At 36.0% G+C, this 12,911-nt stretch overlaps 1 protein-coding gene across 1 annotated transcript; it reads left to right on the top strand.

The window, feature by feature from the left end:
* Nucleotides 1-9,591: 9,591 nt before the first annotated feature.
* LOC131658765 (cytochrome b561 and DOMON domain-containing protein At5g47530-like) lies at nt 9,592-10,864 on the top strand. The gene is made up of 3 exons (XM_058928025.1): nt 9,592-9,720; nt 9,787-10,209; nt 10,334-10,864. Exons 1-3 carry the CDS (start codon nt 9,592-9,594, stop codon nt 10,862-10,864), a joined length of 1,083 nt encoding a protein of 360 aa, XP_058784008.1.
* The last annotated feature ends 2,047 nt before the right edge of the window (nt 10,865-12,911 follow it).

The raw sequence follows: 12,911 nt of genomic DNA, 5'->3' as shown, positions 1-12,911 counted from the left end.
GCATTATTGTGATAAGCTTCAGTTTCAAGCGAGAATCGATCCTATGGTGGGGATCTTTGGAGGAAGATGACTGATTCATCATTGATTAATTGGTACCATATGTAACATCCCATAAATTTAGTTTATTAATTTAATTTGGGTTTAAATTAAATAATTGGGATTTTAGTATTTTATTTGGATTTAATTGGAAAATGATGGAGTAAGAGCTATTGGGCTTATGGTGTGATGTTAGTAAAAGAGGGGTGCTAATTAGTTAGGCCTTTTACTAAGTTGTGGTTAATTTATTTTATTTTATTTTTCATAAAATAAGAAAAAAGGAATCATTTGGGAGAAAGGAAGAACACGTGAAAAGGGCAAGAGAAGAGAAAGAGGCAAGAACGTGGAACCGGAAGGAGAGCATTCAAGAGATTCATCGAGGTAAGGGGGGACTCTTCCTTTTAGTATCTCTTATGTGATCTTAGGTAATAGGTAGATTGATGTATGGTTTGATTCAATTAGACATTGGGGTTGTCAGGTTAGGTTGTTATAATTGGATTGAATTGATGATAATTGTGTGAACTATTTGGTTAATGATGCGTTTAAATGATGTTTTGTGGTGTATAATTGAATATATGATGATTGTATGCCTGTATGTGATGTCTGGAATCGTTTTTGGGTGAAAAGGGTGTGAAATCGCAGGGTCTGTCGCAGACTTGGGGTTTGCTGAAATCGCAGGTCCGCTGAGCGGAGGGGGGTCCGCTGAGCGGAGGTCCCAACGTAGTTCGCTTATGTTGGACGTCACTAGAGGTCCGCTGAGCTGAGGTCTGAAGGATTCGCTTCTGCCTTGCTTCGCCGAGCGAACCTTGCTGAGTGTGAATTTTTCTAAAACTTCAAAATGATGTATCTTTTGATCTGTTAATCGTTTCTTAGTGCCGTTTTGGGCGTTGTGCAAGTAATTAAATGTTTTATATGATGAATGATGAATATGGACGGTATCCGACTTTATTCTTTAAAGCTCGATTAAATTACTTGATGAGAATTGAACATTGTGTGCATATGAGATAGGTGTGACAATGTGTTTGAAGTGATGATGAATTGGTTGTGATTAATAATGTGATTGTGATGAATGCATGGCTATTTGAATGATGCTGAAAACATGTACATACTTATTCGGTGATGTGGTGTTGAGGTGAGTTGTTCATCGTGATTCAGTGATGTTTTAAGTATGTTATGTGTGTTCCATTCATTCATATGCATTTGATGATGGATCCCGTTGATGAGTGGATCGTTGGTGGCTAATTACCATTGTGCGGAGATTAGTAAGCAGTCATCGTGTGCCCATGGGGGTGTGAGCGATGAGGTTAATCGTGTGCCCATGTGGGGTGTAAGCGATTAAAGGGCAGTATCGAGGAGAGAAGTCCTGTGAATGTGATTCACGAATTTTGGTGCCACATGCATAGTGTCAGTTGTGTCATATGCATTTTGTCATAACATGATTGTATTGATTTCTGTGTTCGTGTTGTAATCTATTATTGTGTGATTTGATGAATAATAGACGTGGATCTGAATGTGTATGATTGGGTGAACGGTATAATATTTACTAATTGAGAATGAGACTCACACTTACATGTTGTCATTTTCAGATTGAGGAGTAGCGGCATTAGTGCTCGGTGAGGATGACTCGTAGAGTTTATCCATTTATGTTGGGTCGTGTCGGTCATGCTCTGATCTTGTAACACTGGGAGACGATAGTTATAGAGATTTATGAGAATTCTCTATTTTATTTGGTGTTGGGTTATATTTCCATTTTGTTATGTTGATGACGTTTCTTATTCCGCTGTGATAAACATAATTGTGTTTTGGTAAATCGTTCCTAATAAAGTATGACCTGACCATGATTGGTTTATTTATTTTAAATAATTGTGACACCCTTGTGTTTATGTTTTTACTCTGATATATTTATTTAATTTGCCGCGGGGTTTAGAAGGGTGTTACAACAGTGGTATCAGAGAATAGTCGGTCGTTGTGACCAGAGTCTTAGTGTCAGTCTTTCCCTTTGTATGCGACGAGTGTGAGTTATCACTGTCGATACTTTTGGTTCTAATGGAATTGTTTTGTGGATTAGCACAACAATGGCTGGAAGAGGTGGAAGAAATGACGATGCTATCGCTGAGGCTTTGGGCATGATTGCTGGTGTGCTGGGAGGGAATGCTAATGGAGCTGTGATTGGTGCTGACAGGCAGCTGAACAGTTTTAAGAGGAACAATCCTCCTTTGTTCAAGGGTACGCATGATCCTGAAGGTGCTCATAAGTGGCTTAAGGAGATCAAGAGGATTTTCAGAGTCATCGATTGTGCTGAGAACCTGAAAGTGAGATATGGTACTCATATGTTGTCCGAAGAGGCTGATGACTGGTGGATGGCTACTAGGGCTGAATTGGATGCTGATGGTGTAGCTATTTCCTGGGCTGTGTTTAAGAGAGAGTTTCTGAGGAAGTATTTTCCTGAAGACGTTCGAGGCAGGAAAGAAATTGAATTTTTGGAGCTGACTCAGGGTAACATGACGGTACCAGAGTATGCTTCGAAATTTGTTGAGTTGGCGAAGTACTATGTTCACTACAACAATGATGAAGCTAGTGAATTCTCGAAGTGCATCAAGTTTGAGAATGGCCTTCATGATGAGATTAAGCAAGGAATCAGGTATCAGAGGATTCGACGCTTTGTCGATTTGGTGGACTGTAGTAGGATCTTCGAAGAGGATAACCTCAAGCTGAAGTCATCTCACTCTCGCGAGTTGGTTGACAAGAAAGGTAAGAAGCCTATGGATAGAGGTAAGCCATACGGTAGAGGAAATCCTAGAGCTGGGAATAGGAAGAGGCCTAGTGGGGGAGATTCTAGTGCTCCCGTTAGGTGCTACAACTGTGGTGAGACTGGGCATAGAAGGAATGAGTGCAAAAGTGGAGATAAGAAATGCTTCAAGTGTGGTAAGGCGGGTCATCTTGCGTCTGATTGTAGGATGAATATCGTGACTTGCTACAATTGTGGCGAAGAGGGTCACATCAGTCCACACTGCACTAAACCGAAGAAGGATCAGACTGGTGGGAAGGTCTTTGCTTTGTCTGGGTCAGAGACTACTCCGGAAGATTGTCTGATTAAAGGTACGTGTTTTATCCATGACACACCTTTAGTTGCTATTATTGATACTGGAGCGACTCATTCATTCATTTCATTGGATTGTGCTAAACGATTGGGATTAGAAATATCTGTTATTCATGGAAGTATGGTTATTGACACTCCTGCGTCGGGTTCAGTAACTACTTCTTCTACCTGTTTGAACTGTCCTGTTGACATATTTGGTAGAAAGTTTGGAATGGACTTAGTGTGCCTTCCTCTTGAACAACTTGACATTATTTTGGGGATGAACTGGTTACAATTTAATCGAGTTCATATCAATTGTTTTGCGAAGACGGTTATCTTTCCTGAAGAGGTTAGTGTTGAGGATTTGACTATGTCAGTCAAATAGATGAATTTAGCTGTCAATGATGGAGCGGTGGTATTTATGTTGTGCTCTTCAATGGAAGTGAAAGGGGGCGATAATACTGGTGAACTACGAGTAGTGGATGAGTATCCGGAAGTATTTCCAGAAGATGTTAGTGAGTTGCCACCTGAAAGAGAAGTGGAGTTTGCTATAGAATTGATTCCTGGAACTAGTCCTGTGTCGATGGCACCGTATCGCATGTCGGCATCGGAATTGGCTGAACTGAAGAAACAATTAGAGGAATTGTTGGAAAAGAATTTTATTCGTCCTAGTGTGTCACCGTGGGGTGCACCGGTACTGTTGGTTAAGAAGAAAGAAGGTTCAATGAGGCTATGTGTTGACTATAGACAACTGAACAAGGTGACAATTAAGAACCGATACCCGTTGCCGAGGATTGATGATTTAATGGATCAGTTGGTTGGAGCTTGTGTATTTAGCAAGATTGATCTGAGGTTTGGATATCATCAAATTCGTGTGAAGGCGGAAGATATTCAGAAGGTGGCATTCCGAACGAGGTATGGACATTATGAATATTCTGTTATGCCATTTGGTGTTACTAGTGCACCTGGTGTTTTCATGGAGTATATGAACAGGATATTTCACCCGTATCTTGACAAGTTCGTGGTAGTGTTCATTAATGACATTCTGATTTACTCGAAGAGTGATGAAGAACATGCAGAGCATTTGAGAGTGGTATTGGAGCTATTGAAGGAGAAGAAGCTGTATGCGAAATTGTCTAAATGTGAATTCTGGTTGAAGGAAGTAAGTTTTCTTGGCCACGTAATTTCGAAGAATGGTATCGCAGTGGATCCTATGAAAGTGGAAGCAGTATCTCAGTGGGAGACGCCGAAGAATGCTTCAGAGATTCGTAGTTTTCTTGGTCTGGCAGGTTACTATAGAAAGTTCATTGAGGGATTTTCGAAGTTGGCCTTACCAATGACTAAGTTAACAAGAAAAGGACAAGTATTTGTATGAGATTCAGAATGTGAGAAAGGTTTTCAAGAATTGAAGAAGATATTGACAAGTGCTCCGATCTTAATTTTGCCTAATCCAGCAAAGTCTTTCAATGTGTACTGTGATGCTTCACTGATGGGTTTAGGTGGTGTTTTGATGCAAGATAACCAGGTAGTAGCTTATGCTTCAAGACAGTTGAAAATTCATGAAAGGAATTATCCGACTCATGATTTGGAATTGGCGGCTGTGGTATTTGTGTTAAAATTATGGAGACATTATCTTTATGGTTCTCGATTTGAGGTATTCAGCGATCATAAGAGTCTGAAATATCTCTTCAATCAGAAGGAACTTAATATGAGGCAGAGAAGATGGTTAGAATTTCTGAAAGATTATGATTTCGGTTTGAATTACCATCCTGGTAAAGCAAATGTTGTTGCTGATGCATTGAGTAGGAAGTCATTGCATATGTCTATGCTAATGGTGCGAGAATTGGATTTAATTGAGCAATTCCGAGATTTGAGTTTAGTATGCGAAAGTACTTCTAATAGTGTTAAGTTGGGGATGTTGAAGTTGACTAATAGTATCCTTGAGGAAATTAGAAACGGACAGAAATCTGACGTTAGCTTGGTGGATAAGTTGACATTGATTAACCAAGGTCAAGGAGGTGAATTCCGAATTGACGAGAATGGCGTTATGAGGTTTGGAGACCGAGTGTGTGTACCCGATGTTGCTGAGATCAGAAAGAGTATTCTGGAAGAAGGACACCGAAGTGGATTGAGTATTCATCCTGGTGCTACCAAGATGTATCATGACTTGAAGAAGTTGTTTTAGTGGCCTGGAATGAAGAAGGAAATTGCTGAGTTTGTTTATGCTTGCTTAATTTGCCAAAAGTCGAAAATTGAGCATCAGAAACCGTTTGGATTGATGGAACCGTTGCTTGTTCCGGATTGGAAGTGGGATGGAATTTCTATGGACTTTGTATCTGGTTTTCCTAGAACGAGCAAGAATTGTGATTCAATCTGGGTTATTGTGGACAGGTTGACGAAATCTGCTCACTTTATTCCAATAAGAATGGATTATCCGATGGAGAAGTTGGCTCAGTTGTATGTTGAGAGGATAGTGACTTTGCATGGTGTTCCGGCTAGTATTGTGTCAGATAGAGACCCGAGGTTTACTTCTAAGTTCTGGATGGGATTGCAAGAAGCCTTAGGTACTAAGTTGAGGTTGAGTTCTGCTTATCATCCGCAGACAGATGGTCAAACGGAGAGAACGATTCAATCGTTAGAGGATTTGTTGCGAGCATGTGTATTAGAAAAAGGTGGTGCTTGGGATAGTTACTTACCTTTGATTGAATTTACCTACAACAATAGTTATCATTCGAGTATTAGTATGGCTCCGTTTGAAGCATTGTATGGTAGGAGATGTAGAACGCCGTTGTGTTGGTACGAATCTGGAGAGAATGCGGTGGTTGGACCGGAGATTGTGCCACAAACTACCGAAAAGATCAAAATGATTCAGGAGAAGATGAGAGCTTCTCAGAGTCGTCAGAAAAGTTACCATGACAAAAGAAGGAAGGATATTGAATTTAAGGAAGGAGACCATGTGTTCATGCGAGTTACTCCGATGACTGGCATTGGAAGAGCCTTGAAGTCGAAGAAGTTAACTCCGCGTTTCATTGGTGCATTTCAGATTACTAAGATTAGGAAGGTTGCTTATCAGATTGCTTTACCGCCTGCACTCGCTAATTTGCATGATGTGTTCCATGTATCTCAGTTGAGGAAATACATTGCGGATCCGTCTCATGAGATTCAGGTAGATGATATACACGTGCGAGATAATCTGACTGTAGAGACATTACCTATGAGGATTGAGGATCGTAAAGTGAAGCAGTTGCGAGGTAAAGATATAGCAATGGTGAAAGTGGTTTGGGGAGGACCAGCCGGTGGAAATGTTACATGGGAGTTAGAGAGCCAGATGAAGGACTCTTACCCGGAACTTTTCGTCTAAGGTATGTTTTCGAGGACGAAAACTCTTTTAGTGGGGGAGAGTTGTAACATCCCATAATTTCAGTTTATTAATTTAATTTGGGTTTAAATTAAATAATTGGGATTTAAGTATTTTTTTGGATTTAATTGGAAAATGATGGAGTAAGAGCTATTGGGCTTATGGTGTGATGTTAGTAAAAGAGGGGTGCTAATTAGTTAGGCCTTTTACTAAGTTGTGGTTAATTTATTTTATTTTATTTTTCATAAAATAAGAAAAAAGGAATCATTTGGGAGAAAGGAAGAACACGTGAAAAGGGCAAGAGAAGAGAAAGAGGCAAGAACGTGGAACCGGAAGGAGAGCATTCAAGAGATTCATCGAGGTAAGGGGGGACTCTTCCTTTTAGTATCTCTTATGTGATCTTAGGTAATAGGTAGATTGATGTATGGTTTGATTCAATTAGACATTGGGGTTGTTAGGTTAGGTTGTTATAATTGGATTGAATTGATGATAATTGTGTGAACTATTTGGTTAATGATGCGTTTAAATGATGTTTTGTGGTGTATAATTGAATATATGATGATTGTATGCCTGTATGTGATGTCTGGAATCGTTTTTGGGTGAAAAGGGTGTGAAATCGCAGGGTCTGTCGCAGACTTGGGGTTTGCTGAAATGGCAGGTCCGCTGAGCGGAGGGGGATCCGCTGAGCGGAGGTCCCAACGTAGTTCGCTTCTGTTGGACGTCGCTAGAGGTCCGCTGAGCGGAGGTCTGAAGGATTCGCTTCTGCCTTGCTTCGCTGAGCGAACCTTGCTGGGTGTGAATTTTTCTAAAACTTCAAAATGATGTATCTTTTGATCCGTTAATCGTTTCTTAGTGCCGTTTTGGGCGTTGTGCAAGTAATTAAATGTTTTATATGATGAATGATGAATATGGGCGGTAGCCGACTTTATTCTTTAAAACTCGATTAAATTACTTGATGAGAATTGAACATTGTGTGCATATGAGATAGGTGTGACAATGTGTTTGATGTGATGATGAATTGGTTGTGATTAATAATGTGATTGTGATGAATGCATGGCTATTTGAATGATGTTGAAAACATGTACATACTTATTCGGTGATGTGGTGTTGAGGTGAGTTCTTCATCGTGATTCGGTGATGTTTTAAGTATGTTATGTGTGTTTCATTCATTCATATGCATTTGATGATGGATCCCGTTGATGAGTGGATCGTTGGTGGCTAATTCCCATTGTGCGGAGATTAGTAAGCAGTCATCGTGTGCCCATGGGGGTGTGAGCGATGAGGTTAATCGTGTGCCCATGTGGGGTGTAAGCGATTAAAGGGCAGTATCGAGGAGAGAAGTCCTGTGAATGTGATTCACGAATTTTGGTGCCACATGCATAGTGTCAATTGTGTCATATGCATTTTGTCATAACATGATTGTATTGATTTCTGTGTTCGTGTTGTAATCTATTATTGTGTGATTTGATGAATAATAGACGTGGATCTGAATGTGTATGATTGGATGAACGGTATATTATGATGCTTGTTGCTTATGAATTGTATAATATTTACTAATTGAGAATGAGACTCACCCTTACATGTTGTCATTTTCAGATTGAGGAGTAGCGGCATTAGTGCTCGGTGAGGATGACTCGTAGAGTTTATCCATTTATGTTGGGTCGTGTCGGTCATGCTCTGATCTTGTAACACTGGGAGACGATAGTTATAGAGATTTATGAGAATTCTCTATTTTATTTGGTGCTGGATTATATTTCCATTTTGTTATGTTGATGACGTTTCTTATTCCGCTGTGATAAACATAGTTGTGTTTTGGTAAATCGTTCCTAATAAAGTATGACCTGACCATGATTGGTTTATTTATTTTAAATAATTGTGACACCCTTGTGTTTATGTTTTTACTCTGATATATTTATTTAATTTGCCGCAGGGTTTAGAAGGGTGTTACACCATATGCACGAGTCCATTTTTGTTGCATTGCATTGTTGTGACGTTGTGTGAATTGATGATATTAGATTATTTGTGATGTCAAATACTTAAGAGATAATTGTGATTGATTTGTGAGATGATGTTGTGAATAGGTGATGATGTGCAGGTGTGAGTAAGTATACGTATATGATAGATATGTCATATCGGTATATGTGTGATTGGTTATTTGTATGCCACCATTATATCTATTCCTTATGTCTTACATAATGATTATGAAATACTCATCCTTTCTGTTTGAATGTTGCCTCCACGTGGGTAACACACAGGTAATCAGGAGTAGTCCGCTGAAGTTAGAGGATAGCTTCGTGGAGTCCTTTTTATCGTTTGTTTAGAATAATGGAGTCTTGCTCTGATACATAACATCGGATCAGGAACGCTTGAGTTTTGATGTTCTGTTATTTTAGACATATTTATGTTGATTCTGTTATTTGAGAAGTTGTTTGGTGTTAACCTTCATGATTATGAAGTCTAATGGAATTTCGTTTTAATAACTGAAATAGTATTGATGTTTCAAAAAAAAAATTGTATCTAATCCATCAATTTTCGGCCCAAAATAAGATTCTTAAAAAAACTCATGCTACTTTTATTTGCCTTCATTATATAAGTTTTTTTTTTCATTCTCATTGAACTTGAACCGAAGATTTTAATATTTTTAGAGAAAATAGGTGATATACTGATAGTGTAAAATAACTTTATACTCTAAACTAATTACAACTATGTATCCAATTAAATCACTCTTTTATATTATTAAAAAATTAATGACATGACAGAATGATAGTTAGATGACAGTGTAAAACTCTTTTACAATATTCGTGCATATCCATTAAACCGATATTTTTAACACTTTTTTGTTTTTAATGTTTTTATATTGAAACCTATAGAATTTGATTTTTGAATTTTAAATGCCACCCATACTACCAATATAAGCGTTTATTTGTTACCTCTTTTTTAGGATTTTTTTATTAAATTGTATAAGATAAACCTATTGCTTCAATGATGATAATATTAAACTTCTTAAACCTATAAACGTGGATGCAAAATCGAAAATTTGTTACCAAGTATCCCTATAAATACATATGCATGTAATGCATTAGTCCCTCACAAACACTAACGAATATTTTCTCAAATGATGGCTACCATTCAAATACTTCTCTTGTTCACACTTATCGCCTCATTCGTTAACCCTACAACCTCACAACCATGCAATTCATATAAATTTCCAAACAACCTTAACTATGTCACATGCAAGGATTTACCCGTATTAGAATCCTCTTTACATTGGAACTACAATCCAAAAACTAGCATGGTTGATGTGGCTTTCAAGAAAAATAATGCAAGAGATTCAAGTTGGATTGCTTGGGCCATAAACCCTAACTCAAAGGGTATGTTAGGATCACAAGCCCTAATTGGATATCGAAAATTTGATGGAAGTTTTAAAGCTTACACTTCATCAATAACAAGCTACGCAACTATATTACAAGAGAGTAATATTAGTTTTCCAATTTTTAATCTTTCGGGAATATATTTAAATGGTAGTATGATGATCTTTGCAAGTTTACAACTTCCTAAAAACGTCAGCATGGTTAATCACGTTTGGCAAGAAGGATTGGTTTCTGATGATGGGAGTTTCAGATCACATGCGTTAACCGGATCAAATGTTCAAAGTTTTGGAACTTTGGATTTTAAATCTGGGATTGTTTCTCAAAAGATTGATGGGAAGTTAAAGTCAAGAACCACACTGAAAAATGTAAGTAACATTTAGTCAATTATTTATTTATTTATTTTATTTTAAATAATTTTTTTTAAATAAAAAAATATTTAATTAGTTTTGAATTTAATTAGTTTCAATGACTAATAATTTGTCTCAACAGGTACACGCAATTTTGAATGCAATAAGTTGGGGAACATTGATGCCAATTGGAGTAATACTAGCTCGTCACTTGAAATCATTTGAAGGATTAGGATCAACATGGTTTCACTTGCATAGGGCATGTCAATCTATAGCACTATTAATTGGTACTATTGGTTTTGGCACTGGTTTATACATGGGAAATCATCATCAAGGACTACATAATACTCCACATAGATGTGTTGGAATCACTTTAATGACATTGGCATTGGTTCAAGTTTGTGTTGCTTTTTGTCTTAGGCCAAAGAATGATCACAAGTATAGAATATTGTGGAACATTTTTCATTTGATAGTTGGTTACACAACTGTTGTCTTGGCTATATGGAATGTGTTCAAAGGGTTTGATATTTTGGGAGGTAATTTCATTTGGAGAAATATGTATGGTGCTGTAATTGGATGTTTGGTTTTAGTTGGTTTGATGTTAGAGGTTGTAACTTGGATAAGATTATGGAAGAAGAATAATAAGAGGACAACTCAAGAAATTGGTCTATAAAGAAAGTGCTGCTAAAGAGTTGTATTGAATTTAAGAAAATAATGTTTGAAGTTTAATGTGTCGGCTCTGTAAACCCTAATAATTTATAAGCACCAATCATTTATGTTAGAACTCATGGGTGCCTTTGTATAATTATAAGGTTTGTATTTTGTTATTATTTTTGGATATTGATAAATTGATGTTCTTAGCGATTACAATAGGTTTCTTTGAATAAATAAATTATTTGCAGTATACACATAAGTGTTTATTAAAGTAAATATTTATAAATAAATTCGCATGGCTTATTTTTGTCATAAAGAAAAAATAAAATATTTAAATTTTTGATTAATTTTTTTAATTTTTTTAATATATGTTTAGAATACTGTAAAATATTTATTTAACAAGTTTTATAATTTTTTAGAACGAGAAAAATTAAATATAAATTTTTTAAATTTCAAAAAAATAATGATAAAGGTAATGAAAATCTCAACTTAGAAATAAAATTTTGAGTTTCTTTTTTTTCAGGAACTTTTTAAAATGTTATGAACATGTCTGCAAAATAATCATTCTAAAATACACATTGGTTTGACAGGAGAGACTGAAACTAGGTGCATAATAATTTTATAAGGACCATTTATTGAAGAAAAATTTTATAGGGACTAAAAATGCAGGATCGGGGCTAAAAATATATTTAACCCTGTTTTTTAAAGTAGTAATAGATTCTTTTATATTCTGAAATTGTTTTAAATAATAAAGATGATGAAGATCTGACATTTCCATATATAGTACAAAGACTCCATGTATTAATAAGAGAAAACTCTATTGATTTAGGAATAGTTCTATATTCTTTAAATGGAAAAGATGATGAAAATTAGGGCTGAGAATGAATTAAACTAATTTGAAAATAGTTTAAAATTCGATTCAAAATTAAATCGTTGAATTAGGTTCATGAACCATATGAGCTGAATATGAGTTAAAAATTAAGTTCGTTAACTAAATGAGTTGAATTTGAACTATACATAATTCGACTCGGTTCATGAATCAATTCGATTATATATGAGATAAATTATATTGTCTTTAAGGGTCGGTATAAATATCTGCTTTAAATCTTAGTATCATATTTTCTTTTAATCTAACAATTTTAATTGATAATGTATATTCTCAAGTGAGCAAAATATTTAACAAATAATTATACAAATAAAATTAACATCGTATAAATTCAATCTTATAACTTTTATTTTATTTTTATATTTTTTATTTAAAAAATGTTAATTTAAAATGTCATATATATATATATATATATATATATATATATATATATATATATATATATATATATATATATATATATATATATATATATATATATATAAACTTAAAAAGATTACTTTTAAGTCCGTGAAATAAGCGAGTTGAACCTAACAAGAAAAATCTAACGAGTTGAACCGAAATGTTCGTGAACTTCTAACAAGTCGAGTTTGGGCTGCAAAAAAAGTTTGTGATGAACAAGAACTCGAACTTGAACTCGGCCAATTCTTAACGAGTCGAGTTTGAGCTAAAAAAAAGTTTGTCATGAACTCGAACTCGACCAATTCTTAACAAGTCAAACTGATCTGGGGCGAGTTCGACTAGACTCGACTCATTTCCAGCCCTAATGAAAACAATTTAGTCTGTGTAAAAGTGTCAAAGCGACTTTGAATTTGGAATGGATGAAGTATATCGAAGGAATAATATTCGAATATAGAGACTTGTTTAAGTGTTGTTTGTGTTGTTGTGGGTGCAATTTTTACTCTGTGTGATGTTTGTTATGCTATTTTTCTTATAACCAAAAGTTATTATATATATCAAATACCAAGATTACACAAATTGAAATGAAAAAATAAATCATGATGTAGAGGTTGCCCTGGCATTGGGAAATGTGTTTGATTGTGTCTGGGCTGACGACATATACCACATAATCTTATCATTTTATCAACTGTATTCATCTCTATTTTAATACACGTGCTATTAGGGCGGCCATTTTTTCCTTTGCATCTCATCGTTGTGCCAAGCTATGTCCACTTGATAT

The sequence above is a fragment of the Vicia villosa genome, linkage group LG3 (genome assembly GCF_029867415.1).
Source record: "Vicia villosa cultivar HV-30 ecotype Madison, WI linkage group LG3, Vvil1.0, whole genome shotgun sequence".
NCBI classification, from domain to species: domain Eukaryota; kingdom Viridiplantae; phylum Streptophyta; class Magnoliopsida; order Fabales; family Fabaceae; genus Vicia; species Vicia villosa.
The sequence above is the reverse complement of the archived record's forward strand: the minus strand, read 5'-3'. Positions and strand labels throughout refer to the sequence as shown.